This window comes from Poecile atricapillus, chromosome W (genome assembly GCF_030490865.1).
Source record: "Poecile atricapillus isolate bPoeAtr1 chromosome W, bPoeAtr1.hap1, whole genome shotgun sequence".
NCBI lineage: Eukaryota > Metazoa > Chordata > Aves > Passeriformes > Paridae > Poecile > Poecile atricapillus.
The window spans coordinates 43,647,127-43,664,622 of record NC_081288.1 but is presented as its reverse complement, the minus strand read 5'-3'; the positions used below and the strand labels follow the sequence as shown (position 1 = coordinate 43,664,622).

At 39.7% G+C, this 17,496-nt stretch overlaps 1 protein-coding gene across 1 annotated transcript in view; it reads left to right on the top strand.

The window, feature by feature from the left end:
- Positions 1-16,330, top strand: part of LOC131591996 (ras association domain-containing protein 3-like) — a 52,952-nt gene extending 36,622 nt beyond the window's left edge. Inside the window, exons 2-5 of the mRNA XM_058863183.1 lie at positions 10,119-10,226; positions 11,656-11,923; positions 12,974-13,089; positions 13,446-16,330. Of these exons, the coding sequence (XP_058719166.1) occupies positions 10,119-10,226; positions 11,656-11,923; positions 12,974-13,089; positions 13,446-13,595 (642 nt within the window). The 3' untranslated portion in view covers positions 13,596-16,330. The remainder of the gene's footprint in view (positions 1-10,118; positions 10,227-11,655; positions 11,924-12,973; positions 13,090-13,445) is intronic.
- Positions 16,331-17,496: the final 1,166 nt, after the last annotated feature.

The window sequence follows — 17,496 nt, the reverse complement described above, 5'->3', positions numbered from 1 at the left end:
GGTAAGTTCAAACTGCAATTCCAGTCAAATAGAATGAAGGTGGAAAAAGAACTGAAAAGTTCCTGTTTGCTGCAGCCTTGAGATAATTGCCTAAGGGGTTCTGATTTTTATTTTCCAACATTTGACCTCTTAAGGCTGGGGATACAAAATAGAGGTGAAATCCTATCATTAAGGTCAATGTAAATTTACCCTACAGTAGTACATGGTCTCCTAGTTTGCCCCCATCCATTTTTTTTTCCTTGCATTTTTGCCACACTGGTTCAGGCAGTAGAGGGTAAAGCAGATGATTATAGTGTGCTGCTTTTGAAATGTCTTTTGGATACTATCTGATTTTTAATAAAGTGTGGTAATATAAAGGCTGTACAGAAGACTACAGTCATTACAGTTTTAATTGTTAATGAAATGTGCCAGGTGATACGAATTTTCTGGAGCATGAAAGAAGGAGGAAGTTTTTCATGCAGGCCAGGCTGCTGGGGTGCGTCCTTTTGCCTGCACTGTGAAATACCTAATTTGGATGTCTTTTTGAAGAGACTGGGTTTTAATATTTCTGTGGAAGCTGTGTAGATACTTAATTGCACAGATTGCAGTGAGAGAGGTAGCGTTGGTGTAAAAATATTTCCTATGGACTTATTTAATGAAAACCTAACTTGTTTTGAGGTAGAGCTACAGTCAGTGTGAATTTTATTAGATTTTGCATGGAGATAGTTTCTAGCTCTGTTTTTTTTGTATACAGATACAAAGCAGCAGTTACATAAGTTGAATGCAAATGCATGTGTTGGTTTTATCGTGGTCATATTTAACATACTAAGAAGATACTTCTGCTACTTTGGCTTAGAGGTTGTGTATATTACTGAACATACCAGTGATTACTTCCAAGTTTGAGCATTCTCCCAGCCCGCCAAGGTTGTTGTTACGAGCTTTTGAGGCCTTGCAAAAGCAGACTTATTTGAAAAATAGATGTTGTACTTCCTTAATTTGTGGGGGTTTGAGATGCATGTGTGGTAGAGGAAGGCATTTTCCTTTCAGAAAAGTTTCAAATGGGAGCTCAGCACCAGATTGATAAGGACAGTAATAATAACTCTTTGAATTTGAAGAACAGTATGTTCTTCAAAGTATTACATCCTCCCCATGATCCTGGCATTTCTTTGAGAAGACCATTAATTTTTCTGAACATTTTTTCACTGTAGTGTTAATGATAAGGGAAGACTGTCAGGGTTGTTCTATATCCAAAAAGCCAATGGCTGATGTTTCCTAGATGAGAGTTGTCAGTGAGCATTTTTGAGGTTTCTGTTTTTTCTTTTAAGTGGAACAAATCCAAACAAAAATTGCTTGGTTGGTGGGACTGTTGTGATCATGTGCAGGCTCACCATTTCTGTCTAACAGCAGCCCTAGGGCTTGGGCTGGTTATGAGCTGCTGTCTTTTCTCAGTACAGGCAGGTTTTTGTCAGAAGGTTTTAAAAGTAATTTGGTGACACAATCTTAGAACTACCAAACCAAACACAGGAAGGGAATGTTGCTCTGAAGATAAAATGGCGTTTGACACACTTGGCAAAAGCTGGCACATCATCCAGCTTCTGCTGAGACAAGGCCCACAGCCGAGCTTGCTTCAGAGTGAAAAGTGCTGGCAGTAAGCACAGGGAGAAGACTGCGCCTTGGCCTGCCATGGGGCTCGCTTCCCCAGGAGTGGCTGGTTGGTCTCCAGTGCCAGTTTTAAAGTAAAATGTAGATATTTGGATTTGAAGACTTGTCATTGTAAACAATATCTTCCTGCCTTCTGTTGGATGGAACATGGATGGATTCTTGTTGTATAGTCATATGCAAATACTGTGGTATAATCATCCAGAGCCCTAATGTTACTTAGTTGTTTGATCTCTACTTGTATTAGTACTCTGGGCTTCAGATCACATTTAACCTTTAAGATACACTAGATAGTTTTCAATACAATATCCTGTATAAGCTTGTTTCCTAATGGTCTTTTAAAAGCTTGATTTTGTTATACAGGTCACAGAGGCTGATAATCCATTTTAGTTCATTAAACATCTTATGTGCTTAAATAGCCAGCAGTTAAAACACTTTCTGAAGAAGAGACCTGAAGGAAATTTACTGTCTGTGATATTTCTTACATCTAGTTTTACTGAAATTTGCAAAACTGAAACAGCTGTTAAATGTTACTTAAATAGTGTAATATATATCTTTAAAAGCATGTCATAGTATGGAGAGGGAAGAATGTACAAATCTGTGTAAAATCTGTTGTGTCTTTAGGGACAAAATCTAATGCTAAGCCTGAGTTGCTATTATTTGTACAGTTGGTTTTCACTTTAAACAGATGACTGCTTTTTTGAAACTGGGTTGCATGCCAGTAGTTAAAGTACAACCATGTAGGGTACGACAGGGTTTGTAACTAGGGGTTTTCAGAGGTGAGGTCATGATGAACTTAAATGAAACTTAAGCAGCAATGTTAATGTTGCCAACAAATATACTCAGTTTTCTAGCCTTCCTTTCACAATGCCTGAATATGAACTGTGTTTATATTGCCTCTGTTTGAAGGAAAATAATTTTCTAAAAGGAATAAAGGGAAGTTACTTTTGTTTTGTTTCTCTGCTACTTAAAAATATTCACCGTATAAACATTTGAGTGTTTACATCAGAGGGGGCAGATGTAGTCATAATGTTTTACTTTGTCATTCATTGCTTTCATTAGCATGCAAAACCACATGGTGATACTTGGTAAAAACTGGAAATAGTCAGAAAGTAACAAGTATTTATTAACTGTAATGCCTGTACCTTGTAAAATTATGATAAAATTATAAACTGCGGTGTTGCATGGGGGGGATTCCTTTAACCACTATGGAAGGGAGACCACATTGCATCATGGATAAAAGTAAAGTCTTTGAAATAAAGTCAATGCTACAGGTCTATGAAAAATAGATTTTTCATAGACCTATAGCATACAGATTTATAAACAAAGAGCATCTAAGCTTTGGTGCACCTATGTTACAAGTTCTGATGGAGGTCTGGTCCCCACATCCCATTTTTGTGGTTGGTCAACCTGCTGTAAAATGAGAGGATGGAGCAACTACCTTAGGAAAGACTAAGGAGTTCAAAGCTCCTCACTTTGGAGAAGGAATAAAGAAGGTATATGTGATTGTGGTTTACAAAATCACAAAAGTGATAGGTAAGCTGAATGTGAAGCTTGGGTTCACCAGGTCCTGCCATATTAGGATTAAATGGCACTCAATGTTTTAACAGAAGTTGTCTTCTGTCTTAATAGAAGATCAGCTAAAAGTGGATGGCAGTACCTCGTCACACTGCAGTCATGAATTTGTGGAACTTACTTCCACAGGAGGTGTAGAGACAGGCAGTGTTGGCAGGTTCAAAAAGGGCTTATGTATGTGCATAGGCACCAGGGCCATAAATGGACACTGAGCAGACTCGGAAGGGAGGTGCCCTCTGAATTCCTGCTTCCACACTTGTGGATGCCAGCAGAGAGGCTGCAAAAAAGTCTCTCATGCTTGCTTGAAATAGCCTTTGTTTTTGCTGCTGTTGAAGGCAGAATATCCAGCTGGATGCCCTGTACACCTGACCTGAGAGGGTGCCACTTCTCTTGCTCTGTCAGGAGGACATGTTGTGGGCTGCTCTTGAACTCTCTCTGACTGTCAGGATAATTGTTCAAGACTCAGCCAAACTTGCTGAGAAAAACAAAATCTTTACCTAAAAAAGAGACTGCTTCTTTGCCCTGTGTGCCACTGTTAGAACTGGATCTCCCTGACTGCAGAAAGCAAAAGATACTACAGGAAGAAGAACCTCACCTTGTTCAGGAGGATGCAGACATTTCAAAATTCTGCTATGTGATAAGGTCAATGATTGGATATTAATGTTTCTTCCTGGCCACCCTGCCCCCAGCTCATCTTCTTCACACCTCTTTGGCCACTGGTGTCTCTGACTGGCTGTGACCAGTGTCTGCTTGGTGAGTCTCAGGGTTTCAGGTGAAGGAAGAGCACTTACCTGGAGTTCAGGCTTGCCCCAGGATAAGAAGGAGGAATTACTGTCACTGGGAAAGCTGCTCTGCTCTCAGGAGAGTTAGGATGAGGGAGAAGTAAGATGCTTGTTTCAAAATACTTTAATTGCAAGGTTTCAGTTTCTTTCTTTCCTGTGGGAGTGCTGGCAGACTGTAGGAAAGAGTGTTCTTGCTTGTAGGAGTAACAAGTGAGATCAGAATTCCCTTTATTTTGTTTCCTGTGTGCTCTGTTGGGCTTTTTTTGTTGTATAATAGCACTGTTAGTTAAATCCTTTCTTTAATGCAAATGTGATGTACATAGGATGCACTAGCTGTAATTTTTATGACTAAAGACTTTTTTTTTTTAACCTAGATTAGGGTGGATTTCTCATTTTAAAACCTTCAAGTGTTATATTTCAAAAATTATTTCTGGCCACAGCAAGTTCATGACATCTTCATTCATACGACTGAATCACAGTCACTGTATGTGTGGGATTAATGTGAAACATGAGAACTGAGATAGGGACTCATGTCTTAGAAGAATGCTTGAGTTCCCACAGGTCTTTGGTTCTCAGATTTGTCATAAAAATGCTTTATATATGTTTCTGGGTTAGGTTTAACCTTTTGTCCGTTATATTTTCCTCTGCTTTTGGAACTGAAATATTAAGAGGAGCCTCATTCCTCAAGAGATGCTAATTTCTTGAAGTTTTGTGAAAATAGTAGGTTGGATGGGAGAGAGAGACCCTCTTGTATCTCTCCATATATAGGAGGCAGCAGTAGCAGTTTAGATAAGCCAGGCATTTGACTCAAGGCAAAGATCCTGGGGATGCAGGCTTCATGGTTTTGGAGTTTTCTTTGTGAAACTTTTTCTCAGCCTTTATCCCATAGCAGCCTGTAGCTGTTGAGTTTATTAGCGCTTTCTTACTGCATGCAGGACTAGGGTTTGGCAGCAACCGTGAGACTTAGACATCTGTAAAGCTCCTGATGTGATGTGATTCTTCTTTTTCAGGACCACAACTTGATTTGCAATTCACTTTAATTCTAATTTGTGCTGTTTTAGTTATGTTTCTTGAGGATGCATGCTGAGCTCGTCTCAGTCAGGGCTTTGCACTCAGCATAAATGTTACAAAGAGAGTGCTGCTTCTCTAAACATCTGTGCTACAATAAATGAGATGAGCATGGGGGGTGCAGGCGATAAAGAAAAAAACATTTTCTGCTCTTTCTTGTGAGGAAGCTCAACTGTGAAGAGGCATTGCATCATGAGCTCTAATGAAAGACCAGCTATTCCCCTTGGGAAAATGAGAGCACTTGCCTCATTTCCCTCTTACTGGCAGCTGTTGCTTAGGAATTTTGTTTGAGAATGAAATGCTGCTTTGGTTGACCTGAGTAATGGCTTTAATACAAATGGCTGCCAATGGTGTGCACTGTAAGTGTTGTGATGGACAGAATGATTTTCTTAAAAATTAACAGCTCAGACTAGAAAATTAGCAGTTTAGACCCAAATATATAATCTGTGTGAGTTCTGATGTATTCAGCTGTCTCCTTGAGACTAGTTTTTATCTTTCCCATCTGGCTTGGTCTGAGGGAAGTAGCAGATCACATTAGCATCATGGAAAGGAAGGAGATCAGGAGCTCTGATGAGGAAAACACTTGATTGGGCTGGGAGGAGAAAGGGGTGCTGATGTGGGAGACATTACTGAGAGCATCATTTGGCTAAATGATGGAAGAGAACCTAGCTCAGCTTCTATTCTATATATTTGATTAAAAAAAAAAAAATCATGGAAATGTTTGGCATGTGCATTGTTTTATAGAGGAAGTTAAATTTTTGAACACTAGCACCTAGAAGTGATACTGTTATGCCTGGCAGCATCTAGGTTTTTGGTTGATGGAAGAAAACAGAGTGTGAACAGCTCTGCTGGTTGTGCTCATACTTCACTCTGCTGCTGTTACATATGCAAGAATCTGTGGTTAGGAAACTCATCGTCAGGCCTGACTTTTGAAGAAAAGCAGTTTCCCAATTCCCCACACACAACCTTTGTGAGGTGTGTGCTGGGCATCTTGTAGGGAGTCAGATGAATCAGCTGCATCTGAATCAGCCCACAGATGAATTGTGCCGCAGCAGTGCACTGGCTTGGAGAAGCTGTGCCCAATCTCACCTCCAAAATGCTCTTGCTCCTTTGTCTAAAACAGCTGACTTTGGAGCTTTCCCTGAGCAGGTGTGGCTTCAACCAGTTGGTGGCCATTTCAAGAGTGTCAGAATCACATTGTAAAGCATGGTAGAGATGAATGAAGTACTGCTGTTGTACTGCATGACTATAGGTCTTCATAGCTAATAAACTTACCTGCTGAGATAAAGAAGTGGAATTTGATCTGCTAAACAGAAGCAGAGTTAGCAGGGGACAGCTTTTCTTTTAGTGGGTCCTGTTATGAAGGACCTACTATTTCCTGTGGGAAATGAGTTTCTCATGTCTTCCTCAACCCACCTAAGTATGCTAGTCAAAGAAGACTTATTTTAACTTCTAACGTGGCTAGCAAAGCTGTATTGCAAAATTTAGGTGCCAATGTATACTGAGAGCAATTCAGCCCCAGAAAAGTTGGGGAAAAAAACAGGAAAAAACCCTACACAACATCTTGTTAGCTTCTCTCTGCATGCTGGCTAAGTATAATTAAGAAAATTAAAAGCCACAGGTGCCTCAAATCTATGTGTTCTGCTTAATGGCACTCAGTGAGAGCAGCTGACACAGTGAATCATGGTGGGCTGAGGCTTTCTTGTTCATAATAAACCCAGTGAGTTGTTCCTTTGTTGGCTTTCTGTTGGCAGCAGTCATGTGGGATTTACTGTCTCTGCAGTTTGTGTGACAGCAGCATGATTTTCTGTGAGTCCTGGTGTGTTGCTAGTGAGGAGGTTTTCTTTGCTTGGTTGAACTTGTACCCCGATGAATGAGTTGGAGTGTTCTGAGCTTTTTGTTTGGGTGCAGGATGGTATCACCAGATTAGTTCATGATGAAGATCTTGGTCTTAGGTTTCCAGTGGCATGGAGTTATTTCCTCTCCTGGGACACATCTTCACTTTTCACTGTCTGTGGTCTTGGTGGTGAAAGATAGAGGAGTGGGGTGAAAATAATGACTGAAGTAAATAGCATTTCTGCCTCTTGTGTATAGTATTTTTATTGAATGATTCTGAGTCCATTTGTTTGTTTTAATCCCAGTAGTCCTCTTTGTATTCAGTTCAGAGATTTGCTATGAACTGCATGCTATTGAAATTAATTGAGGCACAGGCTTTGGTTGTGTAGAAAATGAGTTAGAGGTGCATTTGCTGGCAGAATGCTCGCTACAGAAGGAGGTAATTCCCTCTTTTGCGTAAACACACAGATGTTTTTTTGTGGGCTTAATTAAGCTTTGCCAAAATTGTCCGGCCTCTAGTGCCAGTGCAAGAAGGCAGAAATTCCTGTGGTGTGTTCAAGTATGAAACCATGTCTAACTCATTTGAGGGAATGACAGCTGCCCCAGTGATGCCTTGTGGCCCACAGCTCCGTAGCAGTGCTGCACCTGAAGGCCGACTACAAGGGCATCACCAGGGCAAGTCTGTGGGAATTCAGCTGGGCGCTGGCCTTCAATGCTGTGCTTGGATTTACTTGCCATGCCTGCTTCCATGGCAATCCCCAGGACTAGACTGATCTCGTGGGGTGGTGTATTTTCTAACCAGATCAAATTTCTGTCATTTTGGGTGAACAGAAATGTGTATCAAAACTCTATGTGAAAATAGGAGAAAGTTTCTTGCTATCTTTTCGTACTTACTAATTCACCAAGGTTTTTTTCCTTGTCCCTTTTTTTTTCTTCTTAATAATGCATACAGATAATTTCCTAGCTGTCAGCCTTGTGAACTTTACTCTGTGTCATTGCCATTAAAATTAATAGATTATTTTTGTCATCCACAGTTATGAAAAGTTATTTTTGAGGAATTAGTCCTTGAGGTGCACAGAAGTTAATGTGGAGTGGTTGTTTGTTTATTGTTTTTTCTTAAAGGTTGATGTTTCAACATAGGAAAGGTGAGTTTTCTTCCACTTTCCTAGTTAGTGTTTGTTGCTTGATTATAGTGGATGTTGTGGGTGACTTCAGTAATCATGGTGACATCTCCAACAGGGTAGGTACCTGCTTGAGCAATCAGAAATTAATTAATAATAAGCATTAAAGCTGAGGTATCCAGTACTGGAATTTCAGTATCATTGTTAGTAGATTGGTGAGGTATGAATTCCACAATGTGGTTGTCTCTCAGGTAAGTCTTGGCTGGTGTCCATGTGAAGGAGTTTGTCTGCACTTACACTGACAGGGAACATTGCAAATTAAAGATTGGGTTCTTGGAATGTGTCATATAGATATCAGATAGAGGCCTGCAGATTTTCCTGTCCCTTTAGTATCCATTTTTTTTCCTTTGGGCCTGCTTTGTTTGTACCCAGATAGAACGCTGTAAAGCTGAAAGAGCCTTTGGAGACATGAAGTGGGCAGTTCAAATGAAGCTGTGTCTTTATTATTTGGGGCAGTCTGGGGTAGAGGGAAGATGAAAAACAGAAGGGCAAGAGGCTTCATTTCTCTAGGGAGAATATAAAGACTTGAATTCTGAAAACGTTCAGTAATTCAGTATTTATAATATAGTACATGGGGTCTGGCAACTGTGCAAATTGCTCCACAATCTTAGAACTGTGCTTAAGGAACTAATGGCAGAATTGTCTTTTACTGGTGTGCTCCTTTTTTGCCTCAGTTTCCTGATCTTGAAATAAAGGTATGTTCTCAGTGTTATGCAGGAAATCAGTATCTGAGCCCAGATCAGAATTCAAGGTTTCTGGCTTCAAGTTCTCCATTCAGACCACACCTTTCTTTTTGTAGCTATGGGGAAAAAAGTCTGCTCCAGCATGTAATTTTGTGAGATGCCATATAGGAAAAGCAAAACTAAGCCTAGGAGAGCTAAAAATATTTGATTTTAAATTAGGAAACAGAAGAAGTTCAGCAGATTCTTTCTGGCAAGTGGAGCCTTACAATGCCACGGCAGGTGTGCTCATCCTTGGGGTCATGTCTGGCAAACTGAAGTGCCTGCAAAGATGTGTGCTGAGTTGTGCCGAGTGGTGTCCAATAGAGTGGGATACAGGACAGGCCACTGAATACAGGGAAGTCCTTTCTCAGGATACACTACACTGGAACATGTTTGTGAGGACAGATGAAACTGTGACTTGGTTTGTCTGTAGGGTGAATGTGTTCAGGTATTCTCTGAAAGCATCGAGGTTCTTCAAAGCTTCTCCCTTTTCTAATTGGAGCCTTAAATCATCAAAGCAGAGAGCTGAAACTCTTTCATACTATATATGGCATTTGTGCTAGTGGTAGAAACTGGCGTGTATTTATAACACTGGTTTGCTGCAGGAATACAGATTGGGAGCAAATGTTTGTTTGGAAAAAATCCAATTCCAGGGTCTTCTTTTACTGCCACACGTGAAATCCATAGCAATCTCATGAAAGCAACAGTTGGAAAATCTTAATAGGGCCTTTCCCATGGGAAAAAACCCCATGCAATTGGTGTAACATAATGTATGGAGAGTTACTTCTGATGGTTTATGTAGCAGGCAATGTTCCTGTATGTAACATCCTGTCTGTCACATTGGAATGCAGCGATGCTGTGGTGTTGGCACACTCTGGGATTGTTTGGGTTATCTGTTAGGACGTGCTGCTATTTTCAGATGTACTCCTTGTTTGTTCAAAAGTACCTATTTGTGCCCCAAGTAATATTTAACAAAAATTTTAAGTGTTCTTAACAGGATGGCGTGGCATTGACATGAGGAAATCAAGCCATAAAATGAGCTGAGCTGTTTTGCATATTGCTGCAAAATATCTGAAGGAAAACAGTTGGTAACAAAAGGGCACAAGTGTCTTTGTGTGTGTTGATTTAACCAGCTCCCTTCAGTCCAAGTGTCCTGTTTGATTTGCTTAATGTGTTAATCCTTTCTGTTGCTGCACAGCTAATTACTGTTATGTTGAGCCTCTGTGGAATAATTACCATTTGGACTAAGAATGTTTGTACCCAGAATCATAAAATGACTGATTTTTTGTTCTAAAACTGCTATCTTGTTTTTGAAGGATGTTCAGAAGGAGAGAGAACCTCATGTTTATCTCAGCAAAGAAGAAGTTAAAGAAAAGATACAAAGCTATAATTCATGTGTCACTGATAAATTAAAGATGACCTTGGTAAGTTTTGCATAGAATTCCTATAATTTTTAATGCAAGCAGATGAATTGTAACTTTGTAGTGCATTGTGAATTGTTTTCTTCTCAGCATCTTATGAAACTGTCTCTGTTTTAATTATTTTCTAAGAGACTTTTCCTTAGATTGGCAAATTAAATCTCATGTCTGAAATGCTTTTTATCCCTGTAACTCTTTTACATGAATCAAAACAAAGTATTGTAAAAATAAACTGATGTAATTTGAAATGTGTTTAAAGTAAACTGTCAGCTGATGGTGAGGTGCTTTTGTCAGAATTTTCTGACAAATTCTGAAAATGCTAAGATGGTAAAAATGAAGGTATATTTTTCTTGTTTCTGCTGATAAATTTTTGTTAGATTTCTTTGATAATGGGTGCTCAAGCAATGGTAAAAGTTAAAACACAATATTTATTATAGGAGACCTAACTTTCAGAGTAGTCATACAGGTTTTCAGCATGAAGACACTTTCTTCCCCCCAAAAACATAGACAATACAAACTGAAATACCTAAGAGTTCTCATTTCCAAGGATTGTGAACCAGGTCTAATAATCAGTTCAGTCTCCTCAAGAGCATACTAACAAAATTCACATCTATCTGCTTAGAAAGCTGTTACTCAGTTGTTATGCTGTCCAGATTTTCTAATGCATTACATATTCCTGTGGGTGTATATGGAAATTTTGAAATTCCATTGTATCCTAAACCATATAAGTATGACTTTGTACTAAAAAGATCTTTGTTAGGTGTTTGCATGTGGATCAGAACTTCCTATGCCTAAAACCAGATTGACAAAAGTTTTCTAGCTTAGTAAGGTTTTGCTATTTTGTCTTTCAGAAGCAACTGAAATAAACAATTTTAGATGTTAATTGGATTGGCATTTATTCTGGGGTTTTGTCTGGGTTTTTGTGGAGGTTTTTTTGTGGTTGCTTGGTTTTGGTTTTTTTGGTTGGTTGTGTTTTTTCTTAACATGATTTGACCATCTAAGTGCCTCAGACTAAGTTGACAAAGACAGCTAGAATGTGGGAGATAATTGCTGTATTTCTGTATTAAATCTGTTGCTAAAGATGGGTTTTAGTCATCTTTTTCTCTTCATAGTTCTCTCCTAAAGTGAAAACTTACCTCTGGTACGTTATACTTTTTGTTTGGTGAGGTCTTAATATACTTAGAATTCAACAGTTGTTATTAAGAAAAAAATAATATTCAGTAGTTATTAATAAGAGAAATTAATATTCAGAAGATATACCAGAAAGAATAACTGTCTGAATTACCAAAACAATACCTTTCCTGTGAGATGTCATGTATTGCAGTGGTACTGAAATAGTGTTCACTGTGAGCATTTTCATGTGTCTGCTCCACTGCTGTGTCACAGCTGGTCACTGCTGACGATTTCAACAGTTCAGGCCTTTCCTTCATTGCAGAATGCGAATGGGGTTTACACGGGCTTCATCAAAGTCCAGATGGAACTATGCAGACCCATCACTGTGCAGTCCTCCCAGAGCCAGGGGAGGTGTGCTCCCAGCAATCAGGAAACTGCTTTTTACTTGCCGGACGGCTGCGTGAACACCCTTCACATCAGCAGCACCAACACCGTTCGGGAAGTTATCGAGGCCTTGCTCAAGAAGTTCTTTGTGGCTGATAACCCCGCAAAGTTTGCACTTTATAAACGCTGTCACAAGGAAGATCAAGGTATAAGCTGAGCTTGTGGCGTTTCGGTAGTGGAAGGGTTTGGGGAGGGAGCTGTGCTATATTAATATTTGAAATGAGCCATGTGGAAGAACTCAGATAAATGGGGATGACAATCTTCCTACCTCGTCATTTTTTCCTTAAGTAAAGTTACGGTAAGACAGTAGAAGACTGGGAGTATTTTGGGATAATTCATCCAAGACAAAGTCACCTGCTAAAACATTACACAGATCTCCTGTGCTTTGCAGTCCATTTTAATTTATTTTATGCCCTTATCAGACCCTGAATTCCAGCTGCCCTTATACACTGCAGAGTTGTGAGATTAAGTTAGAGGTTTTTAAAAAGATAAGCCATGGTGTCTGTGATGCATGAGGTCCTGGCACTGGCAGACCACTCGAGGTGACGACCATGGGCACGTGTTGTGCTCACGTGTGTTGGTGCACGTTGCTGTCCCTGGACACTGGCTGCTGTTAGGAGTTTGTTGTAAGTTGTGATGGAAATATCAGAAGATGGAAAAGGGGTTTTGTAGGGAAAGGTGCATGTTTTGCCAGTGTTGTGTTCTTGTACTTAAAATCCGCCTTTCTTATGTGGACATTGAGAGCAGTTTCAGTAGTTCAGATGTTTCTGGCTGTCAGGCAGGCAGAGTTGTCTTTTAGATTTCATGTGTGAAATTTTAAGTGGAGAAGGTATCAGAACTGTGATACACAGCTCTGATGGCGTAAATGCTCAGGCAGAGCAACAGATCTGTGTGCAGTTTTTTTGTTGTGGGTTGTTTTTCCTCCCCAGCCCTGCATGTACTGTGTTGGCTGGAGGCCATTTCATTCCTGTGCAAAAGCAGTGTTACACTGTCACCATCAGTCACCTGCTCAGCTCCTTCCTAAAACTCACTGCTCGAAACCAGTATGTAGACTGATAGATAAACAGTGTGTAAATTTTGGCAATACATGTATCTTTCTGAAATGTTTTAGCAAGCGTTAGCTAGCCTTTGTCATTCCAAGTGTTTGAAACATTGTTGGTAAAGATAATAATTACTGTGGTTTCCTTCTCCTGCAGTTTATACATGCAAGCTGTCAGACAGAGAACATCCCCTCTACCTGCGCTTGGTGGCAGGCCCCAAAACAGAAATGCTCAGTTTTGTTCTACGTGAGCATGAAACTGGAGAAGTCATGGTATGTCACACCCTCCTGGGTCAGTGTTTGTGTAACATCATGGATGAGTGGGCTTCTGTTTGAGCTGTGCTGACCAGACAGTTCATTTTGTGGAAGCAGACTCTTTTCCTCTGTTAATTTCCTTTGTGCCTTTTGTAAACATTTCATTTGTGGTTGGGTTGACCTGTTGTTGCTTGCAGAAGAAAAAAACAATTGAAAAGAATAAAGTGTTTTCAGATGCCCTATGATTTGCAAGGAAGTTGCCTGATACTGTTGAAAATTGTCTGCGGTATCTCTGTTTGGAGATACTGTAGATATAAAAGATTTACGAATTTTCTGTTCATCTCATCCATTCTTTGCTCTCTCTGTCTTTCCAGTGGGAAGCTTTTAGTATTCCTGAACTGCAAAACTTCTTGCGCATACTGGACAAAGAAGAAAACGACCAACTGCAGATCTTGAAGAACCGCTATGCAGCTTACAGGGGCAAACTTGAAGAAGCCCTTCGTGGGGTGCTGAAACCTGGTTAAAAGGGGGCCAAAGGACACTCAGGAAAACGCGCGCTACCAAATGTCAATAGAGCATGCCAAACCCAACGTACAAAGAACATCAGAGAGTAGTTTTCTTTATTCAGAAGACTGTTTTGTGATGCCAGGGTAGACTTAGTTCCATAAGCCAGGTCACTTAGCATCTTGCACCCACAAGTAAGGGATTCTGCATGTTTGTACATCAGTTTGCAACCCTCTGTGTGCCCAGAGAGTTTCCCAAGTTATCTTGGTGCAAGCTGTGAAACTGTAAGCAATTTCCTAGGATGCTATGAAACAATACCTTTTATTTTTCTTCTTTGCTTAATGGTATTTTTACAAGTAAGGATGTGCAAATTGATGAGTTAAAAAAAAATATTATTAAAGCCATTTGGATGAGAATTAGCTGGAGCACTATCTTAGAGATGAAATTGATTTGCACTACCTTTCTGTTTTCGAATAGTTACTGTATAATTTGTGAGAGAACTGTTATAGGTGGAAAGCTTATGAGGTCTTGTGGTTTGTACTGTGAAATTTGTGGAGGGCTTTTAAGTGGTCTTTGTGAAGAAGGTAAAGAGAAAGTTGAAAAGAAAGTAAGAGTTGGGGGAGAAGAACTCTTAACAGCTGACAGAGGAGGTTTTAAATGAAAATAGTATTTACACAGAGGAAAGTTGAAATACTAATTCTACAAGGTTATAGTTTTAGTATGTTATAATATTGTGAATAAGTTTTATGGTTTTTAACTGCGTAAATCCACACTGGAAATGAAATAAAGATAATAGAAATAGTGGGAAGGAACGAGAAGCAAAAGCAAAGTAAGAATGGAAATGGAGCTGCACATACAGGTCCCTTTTGGAGAAGCTGATTCCATAAAGGCATAGTCAGGGTTTGAAAAGTGTGGTAAACCTAAAAGCTGCTTACTTGAATTCTGAAAAGTGGTCCATGTCTCAGATAACTCCATGAGAAATACCTGTCTAGCAAGAGTGCAGACATAAGCTACAACTACAGATTCATTTGGTCTTTATTGTAAGTCAGGTCTTTCCTCTGGCTCAGTGATCCATTTTTAGGCTGGATAATCTTGAATTACCATATCTGAAAGACAGAAATAGCTTCCTCTGCTTCTTTCTTTGTTAAAGGCTCAGTCTGGCAAAGAAAGTAGAATTTCTTACTCACATTTCCAGCCCAGCAGAACATTAACATTTATTGTCTGTGTTGGTGACTGAGCATAGTAACTCACTTTTAGTAATTCAGAAGGTTTTTTCCTTATGGTTTTTAAACTCCTAATTGAAAAACTGATTACCAAATTTTGCAGACTGCTGATTTACTTGATTTAAAAGTAGGAAAAATGTAGCAAGAAAACCTTTTACTTTAGTGTAAATATAGTTGTTGTTCTTTCAGAGTTATTTATCTAAAAATAAAAAGCGTGTTCAAAAGAAACCAAAGAAGTGGGTGTGCAATAGAAGCATGGAAGCAGGAGGCAGATTTGAGTGACTGATACTGTAGTCATTATCATGCCAGAGAGGAAATGAGTTATGTACTGGGGTTGTGGGGGAGTGGAGGAGTGCTAAGGATTGAAGAGCAGCAGAAGTTGTGGTGGGGTTTTTTCCCCTCCGTTCTTAATGTGTTCGTTTTAAATTCCCACGGAATTGTTAAAACTTTGGTGACATCTAATGGATACTGTGTGAAACTCCAAGATGCTTCTGTTCTTCCCCTTAATTTTACATAATTGTGCCTTTGTTTCCTTTCCTTAGTAAGATTCTTTTAAAAACTCTTCACAAGTTTTTTAGGTAAAAAGAATTTGCAAGCTTATGAGACAATCATAATGTTTTAAAGAGTTAAGAGAAATTAAGAGTAGGACTAACTATAAAATATATCTAAGGCATATCTTGTTTGTTTTTTTAATTTCACATGTAACATTGTAGTGCATGTGTAAGTTAGTAACATTATCCTCAAGTGAGACACTTTATAATGGTTCAGGGAATGCTTTTGTGTTTTGTTACAATTTGTTTTTCTAGGAATGCAGCAGCATGTTGGTGGGTATTCTGTTAACATCTTAAATTATGTTTCTGCCCATAGATGTGTAAGCATTGCATAATCACTGTCAATATTGAACCATTTGTTGCTCAGATTTAAACACTGTTTGAGTTTTAAAGTTGAGTATAAAAATATGTGAATTTTGGTTTTACTTGAACTAAACTATAAGTCTTTTTAAGTAGGCACATCTGCATTTACTTTAGCCAAAAACCTCAATCAGTGTTGTATGCACTATGAGTCTTGATTTGGGGTGAAGGGGAAGGGGGTGGGGGACCAAAATAAACTTTAATTTTTATTTTGTCTTAGTCCACAGTTAATTATTGTAAGATGTCATGTGTGGAGTTAACTTTCTCCTTTTTTGTTCTACACACTGGCAGTTACAGCAGCTTTAATTTAAAAGAAATGGTTGTGCCTGGTCAGTTTTATCTTTTTTTAATTTTAGCATCAGATTGAACTGTCAAAGCTTTTGTTGCAAAACTGTTTTCTTGTCATATGATGGTACCAGAATGACTAAAGGATGAGGGAGGGGGAATGCAGGGAAACATTAAAATGTATGTCTTTAAATACAAACATTTAAACTATTTATAATTTTAACAAGCTTAGTTTTATTTTTGTAGGGAAGTTTTTATTCCCCTTAAAGTTATTACTGAAATGGCAAAAAAAGTGATGGTTCCATTATTAAAGTTGAAGTTGGCAATACTTGGTTACATGACGTGTTTGGTTTTTCCTTTACTTGATGATGGTGTGATCGCTTTGAGGGCAAATGGATTTCCCTGTAAAGCAGCAATGAGTCCTGTCAGGCAGACACAGCTGGCCTTTAGCATAAATTTAGGTTTGTCTGGGAGAGAGGGAGGGAGCTGAGGGTTGTGGGGCTCACAGAGCTGACTCCTCTGTAGGGGGAGAAAGTGGTGCTGGGTGGGACAGCCAGCAAGTGGTTTCCTTTCTGTTAAAAAACATCTTGCAGAAACAAGGCTAATACACCAAGGCTGGAGGTGATACCCCAGATCTCCCCAAGAAATGCTTTTCACTCCTTTTTATCTTTAATGGCTTTTTAGTGGTTTTCTTTGGTAACATCCATGTTTAACTTCCCAGTTCCTTATTCTGTGTTTCATAGAAGTGGTGTATTCCTCCCCGATGGAACTGGTAGAAGGGAGCTGCTGAGCTGTTTGCTTTGGTCTCTATGGCACTTCCCTGGGCACCGTGGCCCCGCAGCAGAGGAGATGGCAGTGGCTTAGGCAGTGCTTTGAAGGCTGGTTTATGTGAGACCTCACAGTTTGGTGTGTGCAACAGCCCCATCACAACTGTGTGTGCATTTGGTAAGGCCTGCAAATGGCAAATACTTCAGCACTCAGCCAGGGTGGGATGGATAAAAGCCTTAAAGATACTGGAGTCAACAAAGCTGCTGACCACAAGTCTGTGTGCTCTGCCTGTGGCAGTTATGTACCACCAGAAATACAAGTCAGCAGAAGAAATCTCGTGTGTTTTGGCTGGATCAGGGGCAGAATCACCCATCTGGAGACCGACGAGTTCATTGCGGAGGCAGAGCGGGACGACAGCACCGTGTGTGGAAGCAGTTGGGCCACTCCTCTCCATGGCAGGGATCGACAGATTGTCAGTCTGCTTTGGCTTCCTGCAGGCCGAAATTTCAGCACTGGAATTTTTGAACATTTGCAAAAAAACCTGCCAGACTCCATTCCTTTCCTGCCCTCCTCCTGTATGTGTGTGAATACAGGGGTGTTCCTTCCTTCCCAGGTTCCCAGCGTGGGGATTTCCAGCTGCAGTCCTTAGAAGTTCTGTCAGCATTCACTTTTTGCCATCTCCCACTGATCTAGAACCATTCAGGTACATTTTCTTCCTTCATTTTAATGTTCAA